Genomic DNA, 12,509 nt, shown 5'->3' with positions numbered 1-12,509 from the left:
GTTTACCACTGCGAAATGACACACCTGGCATGGCCACACAAGAGGCCACTCCTTGTGATATGTTTTCTTTTTCACAGATTGAGAATCTTCCTGTTACAGTAGAGATGGTCAGAAATCACACCTGAAGAGATCCCACCCTGTCTCAGGTGTACATGGCAACACTTAATGGCTGGACAGCACAACAGAAATCACAATTTAGTCAGTTCTATCAGCGTCACACCGAGCTTTCTCTTGATGGTGGTTGTATTATGTGGGGACTCAGGGTTTGTCATGCCCTCCAAGCTGAGAGCCAAGGTGTTAGACAAACTGCACACTGGCCATTTAGGCATTGATGAAGGCATTAGCCAGGAGCTTTGTCTGGTGGCCCGGTATAGACCAACAAATAGAACAGCTGGCAATGCACTGTACGGGTTGTCAACATGTTCAGAAGGCGCCTAAGTCTGCCCCTTTACATCCATGGGAATGGCCCGCACTCCCCTGGCAGAGACTCCACATTGATTTTGCCCGGACCATTTATGGGACACAATTTTCTTGTGGTAGTGGACGCCCACTCGAAATGGCCTGAGGTGTTCACCATGTCTTCTACAAAAGCCAGCGACACAATTGAAGTACTGCGAGAACTCTTTGCAAGAACTGGTGTTCCTGAAGATTTAGTGAGTGATAATGGTCCACAGTTTATAGCTAAAGAATTCCAGACATTCCTGAAAATTAATGGAATCCAACATTTGACTTCAGCACCGTATCATCCTGCCACTAATGGCTTGGCTGAACGATTCATGCAGAGTTTGAAAAATGCACTCAAAGCTGTGTCTAGTGAAAACATGACATTAAAGCAAAAACTTGCCAATTTCTTGTTTGCATATAGAAATGCTGCCCATGCGACTACTAATGATTCACCTGCAATGTTGTTTTTTTGGCCATCAGCTGCGCTCTCGTCTCGACCTTCTGCGACCAAATCTCAGACAAACTGTGCAGGGGAAACAGCTGCAACAAGCTGCAAGTGTGTGCAGAGAAACTCGTCACTTCTTAGTTGGCCAAACTGTCCTGGCAAGAGATTACAGAGGTAATCAAAAATGGATCTCTGGTACGATTGCAGCATGCACAGGACCACTCTAATACACCGTTGAAGTTGCACCTAGAGTCCTATGGAGACGACACGTTGATCAGCTAAGGAGGACACAGATGCCCATCAGTAAAAAGTCATCTGAGATGTTCATAGCGCCTCCTGCTGTTCCAGAGCTGTCTACTCCTGAGCAGTCACACACTCCAGCTACAGAGATACCCGCACCTGCTTCATCTCCAAAGCAGACTGATTGTGTTGGCAATGAAAGACGATAGGATAGGAAGCCCCCAGAACGCTTGAACCTTTAGGGGACATTCTTTATTTAAAAAAAATAAATAAATAAAACATTTTTGCATAGTGATGTTGTACATTGTGTCTTAGCAGGGAGGAGTGTTGTGTATTGTGTACCTCCCCCCTCTTGTTGTGGAACACCCGCTAAAAAGAAAAGTGAATCAGTAAAGAGTCAGACGAGCTGAATAACGCTACCTCCTTTGCCGGTCTCCTTTATTTACTAGTGTTGTGTGAAGACTCAAGAATACAAACACTACGTTTATGGTTTACATTATGAGTTCCTAACTTCACTCAGTATCGTAGCCTAAACTGTTATCTGTTAATGTTTCTTAAATGTACTAATTTAATGGGGGATAATCCACTGACATACTTTAATATACATGTTAATTTGATTCAGATGTGCTTATTATATACAAACTGATTCTTTAAATGTCTTATCCTTTAAAAGTGCATCACAACCGGTCTGTTCTGCTGCAACTCGGCCACGCTGCTAGTATTTGCTGCTAACCCCCGGGAACTGTTGAGAGGCTCTACTATCCGCCATAGCTGGAAAAAAATGGTCCATTGGAGTGAACAGAGTTGACGCAACTCTCTCTCTATACGGCTCTGCCAGCACCCAGAGATATTATGACAACCATCTCCCAGCGTCCTATCAGCCACATGCAATACCATAGCAGTTGGTTAGCAACAAGCTAGGAACCACACAGAACACCACAGAAACCAGCCAGAAACCCTGTTGCATCCACCGGGGCCCAACCATACCATAGCAACCACCTAGCAACACCCTAGCAACCACCTGGAATACGGTGTCAACCACTTGCCAACATTCTGAGATACTGTAACAAACATCTCCCAACACACTATCAGCCACTTGCAATACCATTGCAGTCACTTAGCAACAACCTAGCAACCACACAGAGCACCACAGAAACTCACCAGAAACCCTCTTGCGTCCACCCAACCGTGCCATAGCAGCTGCCTAGCAGTCCTTTGGCAAACACCATACCACCATACCAACACCAACCATCCAGCAATACTAGGGAATTGCTTAATGTACACAACCACTGTGCCTTTTTTTCGGGAAATGCGCCTTTATAGTTGAATTATATATGTTTATTCTCTTATTTAAATTAGTTATTTATTAGATCATTTTAATTACATCATCCCCTTTTGTTTGATTATTTGATTCTTTTCTTTGATTCAAGTTTCAGTGAACTGTTATCTTGTCTTTGCGTGATATGATCTCCTTCTCCTACTGCATTTTGTCTCTGGTTTGCGGTTTACCACTTGATCTGTTGCGATAATTTAACATCTGCATTAAGCCTGCACATTACTGACAATGCAAATGTGTGGCTGCATGAGTGTTATTTCCAGAAATGGAAAGTGTGCTCAATATTCACCACAGAGCACTTCCCCTTCACTTTGAGAAGCTCCTTCAACCAACCTCACCACTGTCATACTGCATGTCTTTGTGAACAGGGCAGCAGGAGGTTGATGACCCAGCCTGTTTAGTATCGTCGTGTCACACTGGATTGTCATGATCAGGAGGAAAGCAGTCCTGGAGTTTCTGAAGACCAGCTTTAGCTAAATCTAACGGGGCACGTGTGAGGGGCCTGGTTGACAGGTTGGCTGTGCTGCTTCTGATGGCGGTCAATAACCCGTCGGGGCTGCTGGAGGCTTGTGTGGTTGTCGGAGCATCCAGAGAGAGTCTCAAGGAGTTATGCCAGGTACAGTAACTGTGATTATACAAGGATATATCAGTGTTAGATCTGAGTCCGTAGGGCTTCGCCGATATATCAGTTCTCCTGTAAGGTTATTAAATTCAATTCAATTAAAATAAAAATATTAAATTAGAGGGCCAATTAATAATATCACAGTACTTTAAGACATTTTCACGGCACATGATCTGTATTAGTATTTTGTTTTTAATAAGTTGGAACAGACAAGAAAGAACCAGTAGTCTTGCAGCAGTAGTCATATATTAAAAATCCTATTAGAAATACATTATGAATACAGTTATTTTTATTCAGCATTTCACATACTGAACTGCACTGAATCCGATTAAACAGGACAAATTGTACTTTCTTATTTAATGAAACATGCAGTTGGTCAATGTTCTTTAAGTACTGATAATATCAGGAGGGATATTGTGATGTAGTTTATGATTTTAACAATAACTATCGTAATATAGCCCACTTAGCTCAGGGCCCACCGTGTGCAACAGTGGCTGGCAGATATCATGCCTGTACAAAAGGCCACCTATCAACCACCTAACGATACCCTAGCAACCATGAAGAATACCATAGTAAGGACAGAGCAATACCCTAGCAATCACCTCCAAATATCATAGCAACCTTGTAGCAACACCGTGTCAACTACCTGAATACCATATCAACCACCTAATACCTTAGCAACCACCTGAAACATGCCATTGCGGCAGGTAGAAACTGTACCTGTACTAAAGGCTGCCTCTGTCATGGTTTCAGATAGAGCAGCTCAGGGTCACAGGAAAAACACTGTCTCAACTTTCCAACAATTGGACATCAGGCAAAACAGCCTCAGACAAAAAGACATTAGGCTAAGTGGCCTCAGACATCACAGTCTTGGATGGTCAAGTGTGTAAGGCATTCATAATTATGTCCTTTCTTACTAGATTAATTACAGTTTTGTGGCCAAATTACAAATGATACACAAATTTACTGAACAGGGTGTTTATTACGTTCTTTTATTTGACAAAGATTAAGCTTCACACACTGTCACTGTGTAGCTTCAGAGTCAAAGCCCGTCTCAAAAGTGTGTAAACGCTTTGTGCAAATATAAAAATGGAAGAAGAAAATAATCCCATTCCCCAAAGTTCCCGTTTAACCTTTATCTGCGATTATTTTTCACAGAGTTACCAGCACAGGCCTATCGCTGATGTAGGAACAAAACCTTCTGTGTCCATTTTTGTTGTTTTTCAGTTTTTGACATAATTTGAAAATGCTTGTTGTCCTTTACATTGTGTTTAAATTTCACGTTGAATGGACCAAAAGAAACAACTCAAAATTACTTGGGAAAAAGTCTGGTTCCATTGACTTACATTAAAAGTAAAGTAGGTTTTTTCCTTCTCCTGTAAAGTTACCATTTTGGAGAAACAAGGTTTTCTTCCAACAACAGTGATATATTACAATTAACAAACACCTCAAACGTAAAGAAAATTGAGGGTTTCATGTTGGCTGTTATTACATTATTATAATACAGGCAGACACAAAACACTGTCATGAAATATAATAGAGGGGAACATCTCGTAACACAAAAATTGTATATACAAAGACTTCAAATTAGAAGAAAATAACAAGAATAAAAGGTAATTTACAGAAAAACCAATAAAACCACTTTAAATTTGGGACAACTCACCTAAATTTTCCTGTTTTTCCTGTTTGCCAGTTGAGAACTGAGTCACATTTGATAATACAGCAATCATATCCACCAGTAAAGCACTGTTTAAAACTAGACACCCTTGATTTTACTGAGTATGGATTCTCAGCTGTTAGGAGGGTCTAGATTACATGTAACTCATAATGTCTAATAATACTTCTCTCTTTCTCAGGCTCAGCTGCAGGGTAAAGAGATAAAACACTGCTCTTTAGAGGCTGAGGTGTTGCAGGTTCACGCCCCACCATTTGTGAGTAAGGAAAGTGATACTGATGGTCCTGGCCACGCCCCAGCCTTCAGCAGAGTCCAAAGGAGACGCTCCTTCTTGAAGAAAAAGAGGGAGAGACCTGCTGTGTCCTCTAACAATGGAACCAAGACCAGTGATTCCACCATCAGCAAGGCAGATGATCTCAGTGTACCGAAAGACATCGACCTCAATGCTCTGCCCCAGCTGTGTTTCCCAGGTAATGCACTAGCTCTGATATCAAAGCCCTCAGTTTTTAAAGGCCCAATCCCATTTCTTCTTTTTACCCCTACCCCTTGTTTTCGAGTGTCACCCTAACCCCTTGGGACATAGTTACAATGGGTAGTGGTTGAAATCTTGCCCTACGAAATGGGACAACCCTCAAATTAAAAAAAAAACAAAAACATTGCTTCATTGACCCGGCCCGACTTCAGTGACAGCAGAGGAGGGTAAAGTTCAGCTCCTCACTGCTGGGCTTTAGTTACATTTAGAACATCCAATGCCTTCAAAGAGGGGGAGCAATTATTTATTATCTCCCACCCCTGATTTGTTGGTGATACGAAGCTGAAATCAGATATTCACCAGGTTCTTGTTTGAATTTTCCCGTTCCACCTTAAATGGTGCAGCAGTTACATTCTGGCGCTTCAGGCATCAGAACTGCGGGACTGTTTAAGGTGGAACGGGAAAGTTAGCTAGCTAGCTACTGAGACATTAGCATACTATAGCGTTTTTTTATGCTTGTTATGAAGAAAAGGACCATAATACACTGAAACAACATTAAGATAATACAATGATTATCGTGATTTTTTTAATGTTGAAAATTCTCACATTTGTGGGTTTCTTTGGTCGCTTGTTCAACCATCTTGCCAGTGAAAAACCTCCATTTGGAGGGCCATGTAGCCCTAACTCTTCCCCCTACCCCTAGACAACTCTTCCCCCTACCCCTCAACAAAAATTGGGACACCCTACCCCTAGACTTGAACGCGCAAAACAGAGGGCTAAGGGCTAAGTGGTAGGGGCGAGGGATGAAATGGGATTAGGCCAAAATGTCTAACTTTGCAGGTGAGAGGCTTTTAAAGTTGATTTATATTACCTTATTTAAATTCAGTAGCCTACAGTTCTGTGTTCTGTATTTTTTTATAATATTCTATCATATTTAATTTCTCATGGTTTAGATGGGTTGATTGTAGCCACTGAGAATCAGGAAGACTCTTATCACTTCCTGGTTTTCACGGATGTCTTTGGGAACCAGACACATGGAGTGGTGGTTCAGTTTTACAGATCCTTACAGGTGAGATTTTTGCTCTTACCTGGCTTGTACTTTGGAGTGTTTACTACTGTTTACATCTTCAGTGGAAACTCCTGGTATATTTAAGTTTGTATGCAAGCAGGCTGTGTTATTTGGGATGTATTGAGTTAAATAAATGTAATTTAATAAGACTGTTATATACAGTTCTGTGCAAAAACTATAGATGTTTAAAATTAAGTCTAAACGGCCATTAGGTAAAAGATATTCATTTTTGTAGTGTAAGAAAAAAGCAGGAAACGTATTTAAAATGTAAAAACTCAAATAATATAGTATAAAAGATAACGAAAGATAATCATCTTGCCTAAGAAGAAGGAAAGTTAATTGAAAAACAGGAGTTTCTAGTTTTTTTGTAAAAAATATCCCAGCAGATTTCTTTGAAAAACTGAATGGAAGCTGTTATAAAGGTAAAGAGTGGACAGACTGAATACTGATATTATATTTTGTGGTTGAGGCTTTGTTGTAATTTTCTTTTAAATATGACTCTGCTGCTTTTTTCCTAGTGCTGAAAATTGAATAACTTTTGAAATGTAATTGGAAAATGAAATGGTCTCTGCACATTTGAATAAATGAAAAGCTGGTCTCTCTTTTACACGGAGCTGTATTATTAGATTATATTCAAATTATTTTTTTATATATATAAAAAAAAAATAAAAATGTACCTATTTTGTGCCTTAGTTTTCCCTGGATGGTGTAACATACCAAAACGGCCACCGTTCGTCCAAACCTCCACGGCTTTACACAGCCTATGGCATCTGCATCATCTCTAAATACCCATACTACAACGCTCTGAGAGACTGCCTGTCCTCGTGAGTATCCAGCAGCTCTAATGACATGTTTGAGTTTTTATGGTTGAATAGAATTGAATGGAACCAGAATGTACAGCTGTATCTGTTATAGTATCTTCATTGTGTGCATGCTTTCGCTTTTGTCTATGATGACAGATTCCTAGTTCAGCTGAAGCCTTGCAGGATGGATGACTTTGAGGAAAAAGTAAAGGAGTTCTCTGCCAAACTGGCACTGGTGCCCATCCCACCACCTGGACAGCTGCAAGTGGTGAGCTGCTTTATTGGAAAGCTTCAGTCATTTTCTGCTGTGAATATGTTTAATCTCAGTATTCTCTCTGAATTCTTTAGGGGTTGGTCAGGAGATATCAGCCATTCACATAGACAAATATCTAAAAATCACACTTAAACCCTTTTCCACTTACCCCTTATGTAGTCGATCAGGCAAAACATGTTTGGTGTCCAAATTTTGCTTTTTTAGTTTAACACTGAGAAGGGCCTGGGTTCAATTCCCCAGCCAGGCAACCAGGGTCCTTTCTTTGTGGAGTCTGCATGTTTTTCCTGTGTCTGTGTGGTTTCCTCTGGGTACTCCGGTTTCCTCCCACAGTCCAAAGACATGCAGTCAGGCCAGTTGGAGATACTAAATTGCCCCTAGGTCTGTTTGTGACTGTGTATGTCTGTGTGTGTCTGCTCTGTGATGGACTGGCGACCTATCCAGGGTGCTTCCTGCCTTCCGCCCAGTGAACACTGGGATAGGCTCCAGCTTCCCCCATGACCCAGCAGCGTAAGTGGTTTAGATGACGAGGGAATGATTTGAGCCCTGGAGCTCCGAGGCTGTCATTTCTGAAAAACACTAGTAGTAAATATCATATATTTGGGAGAGCAAGATGCCGCAGGCCTGTTGAAGTCATTGGGATGAAAAGTGCTAACGTTCCTGTTTGCATCAGCCACTTCACTCCTCCTGTGTCTCCCAGGGCAACAGCATCAGACTGTGCAGAAAGAACCAGCTAGTTGGTCAAACCACAAACGCAACTGTTTTTTCCTTAAAATGCATGTTTATGTCCAAAATAGTCACATCAGTGTAGCAATCAAAAGACCAGCTACAAGTTTGCTGTAATCATACATACATACATCATCTAAACCGCTTATCCTTCTGGGTCGCGGTGGGGTGCTGGAGCCTATCCCAGCTGTCATTGGGCGGAACGCAGGATACACCCTGGACAGGTCGCCAGTCCATCGCAGGGCAGACATACATACACAATCACACAAACACTCACACCTAGGGGCAATTCAGCATGTCCTATCAGCCTGACTGCATGTTTTTGGACTGTGGGAGGAAACTGGAGTACCCAGAGGAAACCCACGCAGACACGGGGAGAACAGGCAAACTCCACACAGAAATGACCCTGGTCGCCCAGTCGGGAATCGAACCCAAGCCATTCTTGCTGCGAGGCGACAGCGCTACCCACCACGCCACCGTGCCGCCCTTGCTGTAATCATGAAGGGGGAAAAATAATTGCTAAAGTTTAGTGAAATGGGCTGAATTTCCTGCGGGTGTGAGTGGCACTAAAGTCTCTTTTGCCGGCGTAAAGGGGAAACAAGTGAAAATGTGTTTTTGGTTAAGAGGGGGCACCTTAACCAAAACCACATACCTGCGTTTCTTGAAACATTTTTACACAACGGTCCTCTCTGTTAGAAGTCAATAGTCCCCCAAATATTTTATGCAAATCATCCCCATCCTCAAAACTTTTCTCGACCCATATCCAGGTCAACAGTAAGGTCACCTAGTTTATAGACCATGTCCACATCAGCGAGTCTTCTACGTTAGTGAAGAACTGGATGCAGTTTGAGCCGTTTAAGAGAAGTTTTGGGGATGTATTTACAGAGATTTTGGTGACTGTTGACTTCTAGTGTTTGTTAGCACTCTTAGCCTTGTAGCTCCAACACTAAACTCCATAAGCAGAGTTTGGGCACTAAACATGCCTTTCTGATCAGCTTCATCTGGGGCAAGTGTAAGTTGTGTAAATTAGATTTTTTTGCCAAACAGTTCCTTTAAACTGAGCTATAAAAAGATCGTGGCTCAGCAGACATGCTGTGGTAGGCTGGTTCTTTCTTATTCTTTTCATCTTTGTAGGTATTCAGCCTTAAACCCCTGCAGATTGTGCTGCCACCAAGAGAAGACATGGACCGTCCTGCTGTGGACCTGGACCTCCATCTGCCTTTCCTGTGCTTTAGACCTGAGCAGATCTTACAGGTTTGTCTCGAGAGCTGAACATTAAGACCACAGGCGGATTTAGTAGTTCTGGGTCCTTGAACATCATGTTTGAACATCAAAGAGAGAAATATTTCTAAATTAAATAAAAATCTAACTGACAACAGAGATGAAAAAAACAGCCAAGGCACAACAACAAATGATTTAAAACACTCTTATCAGGAGAGGAAACAGAACTTGGGCCTAATCCCATTTCACCACTCTTCCCTACCACTTAGCCCTACCCCTCCGTTTTGCGTGTTCACGTCTAGGGGTAGGGTGTCCTGATTTTTGTTGAGATAGAGGGGTAGGGTGAAGTGTTAGGGCTGCATGGCCCTCCAAATGGAGGTTTTTCAGACGCTCCAAACAGAGTGATATGAGAAAAAAGAAAAACCTGCACAAACGACCAAAGAAACCCACAAATGTGAGAATTTTCTCTGTTAAAAAATGGTGATAATCATTCTACTCTCTTAGTTTAATGTCGTTTCAGTGTATTATGGTCCTTTTCTTCATAACAAGCATAAAAATCACCAGTAATATGCTGATGTCTCGGTAGCTAGCTAAATTTCCCGTTCCACCTTAAATGGTTTAAGGTGTAATGGGAAAGTTCTAACAAGAACCTGGTGAATATCTGACTTCAGCTTCATGTCACCAAAGAATTAGGGGTGGGCAATAATAAATAATTGCCCCCCCCCCACACTTTGAAGGTATATGATGCCCTAAATGTAACTAAATCCCAGCAGTGAGGAGCTGAACTTTACCCTCCTCTGCTATCACTGCAGACTGGCAGGGTCGCCTACAGAGCAGCGCTAGTAGCTGTTAATGAAGTGATGCTCTTTATTATTTGAGCGTCTCATTTCAACCAGTACACCTTGTGACTCAATTCCAAGAGGCAAAGTGACACTCAAAAACAAGGGGAAGGGGTACAAATAAGAAATGGGATTGGGCCCAAATTTCTACGAAGTTGAAGCAAGTGTATTTTTTAGTTAAAGTGGAATTGTACAGATTGGTTTTCTATCTAATGTACCTTGTTCTACCAGTAAATTACTCAATTTTGGAATTTCCTGACAAACAAAAGAAAGATTCATAATGAGTTCAAGTCTATATCATGAATTCAAAGCTAGAAACTATTAAATAACTTTTAAAACAAGGTAATTAATCTTATTTCCAGATCTAAAATTTTAAATAAGAACAGTTTGCAGTGTCACAATCAATAAAATGATGTTCAACATTAGGACTTCTCCATGTTTCCAGGTGATCTGCAGCATCCTGACAGAGCAGAGGGTGGTGTTCCTCTCCACAGACTGGGCCAGGCTCACACTGGTGGCTGAATGCTTCATGTTCTTCATCCATCCACTGTGCTGGCAGCACCCCTTTGTGCCCATCCTCTCCCGCCAGATGCTGGACTTCCTAATGGCTCCCACTGCGTATCTAATGGGTTGCCATGCCCACCACTTCGAGGAAGTGGCTGCGGTAAGGAGACGTGTTAGGATTGGGCTAGAGCTTTTTGGATGTTTATGATTTTATACTTTGATTAGATCATTTAAAGCTTGGATGAAATGATACATCACATTAAAAAGACACAAACTGGTCACTTGGTAGGTAACGTTGTGTCTTTTTCCCTGTCAGGAAACAGAGGATCTGGTCCAGATAGACATCGACAGTGGAACGGTCTCAGCTTCATGTGGCATGGACCTTCTAGACATGCCAGTGATTGCCACTGAGTGTTTTAAAGGACGGTAAGAACGGCTGCCGTTTCACAAATTAACAATTGCGCTTCAGTGTATTTCAGCGTACATCGACAACTTGTAAATGGTGGGAAAATTTTTTTTAAAAATTAGGTTTACTATAGAAATATATAATCATATATGAAGGGTTTACTAGAAATATCAACACTGTACCACAGGGGTGTCAAACTCAACGAGTAAAAGGGCCATATTAGAAAATCTCAACAAATCCGTGGGCCGAAGAAAAAAGATCTTTTTCATTTTTATTTAATATTGTGCTATAACCTGAACTGGCCATTGTTTATTTAAAAACTTCAACAGTAAAATATGGGCACTTGTAGTAGACCCTTTTTTTGGGGGGGATCAACTTTTTATTGCATTTTTCATCATGTTTTACAACAAGGGTGGGGAGAGGTAAGGGGGAGGGGAAGGCAGGACTGTGACATATATTTTTAGGAATTCACACAAATCAAAAATAAATACAAAGACAATACATAAACAACTACACAACTAAACAGCATCACATAATTTAATTGGAAACTAAAGTTCTTGAATAGAGTCATATAAATTCTCCCAGTTTCTTATTGTTTTCTGTTTTGCCTTGTCAAGTTTAGCTGTAAGATTTTCCATCAGAACTATATTTTAAAAACTAGACATCCAGAATTTCATAGCTGAAGGCTCTGGGGAAATCCAGAGTTGAAAAGACAGTTTTCTTGGAGGCTGTAAAACCTGCCATCAGCAACCTTCGTTAAAAACTGAAGAGCTGAGTCATCATTTAAGACATAAATGTGGCGACAGTGGATCACCGAGATCAAGTACTTTAGATGATATATCTACTGTAGAGGTCCATATATCTGCTACTTTAGATCATTCCCTGAACATTAGCCCATATAGTGTTCCAATCCAAGGAAGGACCAGTACTGGAAAGCTCTCGTTCCCACAGTTGTTCGACTGCCAGCTGCTTTATATGATGGTCTACCAATATTTAACGATACTCTGCCCTGTAGATTGTCCAGAGGTCTTATCCAGTCTAGCAAGGGGTGAGAGCTAAGAGTGCTGCCCCAGGGAACTCCATAGGCTCGAAGTGCAGAACGAAGTTCTAAATAAACTCTTGTAGTAGACCTTGAAATATTACATAAATACTTCAAATATTCAATATGTAAACGTCCTGGCCTCTAAAATAAACTGGCCTCTTTTCTTTACTGCAAGTTCATCAATGAATTCTGGTTTAACCGCTGTCCCGTAGATTGCTGTTGGGTTAGGAGAGTCGGAGTGCACATGACGTTGCAGTGCATGCTGGGGACTGTAGTACAGTGCACTGTAAACAGCCTAATATTAATAGAAAATGAAAATACTCCTGCGGGCCGGAGAGGAGAGGCCTGATCTGGCCTGCGGGCCTTGTGTTTGACACCTGGGCTGTACAGTGAG

At 41.5% G+C, this 12,509-nt stretch overlaps 1 protein-coding gene across 3 annotated transcripts in view; it reads left to right on the top strand.

Annotated features, from left to right (window-relative positions):
- Positions 1-12,509, top strand: part of dennd3a (DENN/MADD domain containing 3a) — a 63,795-nt gene that overhangs the window by 14,136 nt on the left and 37,150 nt on the right. For 2 of the 3 annotated variants that reach the window (XM_036567590.1, XM_036567592.1), the window contains exons 2-9: positions 2,834-3,081; positions 4,944-5,232; positions 6,188-6,303; positions 6,997-7,127; positions 7,263-7,374; positions 9,238-9,357; positions 10,609-10,827; positions 10,984-11,093. In XM_036567590.1, the coding sequence (XP_036423483.1) occupies positions 2,998-3,081; positions 4,944-5,232; positions 6,188-6,303; positions 6,997-7,127; positions 7,263-7,374; positions 9,238-9,357; positions 10,609-10,827; positions 10,984-11,093 (1,181 nt within the window). In that variant the 5' untranslated portion in view covers positions 2,834-2,997. The remainder of the gene's footprint in view (positions 1-2,833; positions 3,082-4,943; positions 5,233-6,187; positions 6,304-6,996; positions 7,128-7,262; positions 7,375-9,237; positions 9,358-10,608; positions 10,828-10,983; positions 11,094-12,509) is intronic. The other variant, XM_036567591.1, reaches the window with a different exon arrangement.

The sequence above is a fragment of the Colossoma macropomum genome, unplaced genomic scaffold (assembly GCF_904425465.1).
Source record: "Colossoma macropomum unplaced genomic scaffold, Colossoma_macropomum, whole genome shotgun sequence".
In the NCBI taxonomy this organism is placed as follows: Eukaryota; Metazoa; Chordata; class Actinopteri; order Characiformes; family Serrasalmidae; genus Colossoma; species Colossoma macropomum.
The sequence above is the reverse complement of the archived record's forward strand: the minus strand, read 5'-3'. Positions and strand labels throughout refer to the sequence as shown.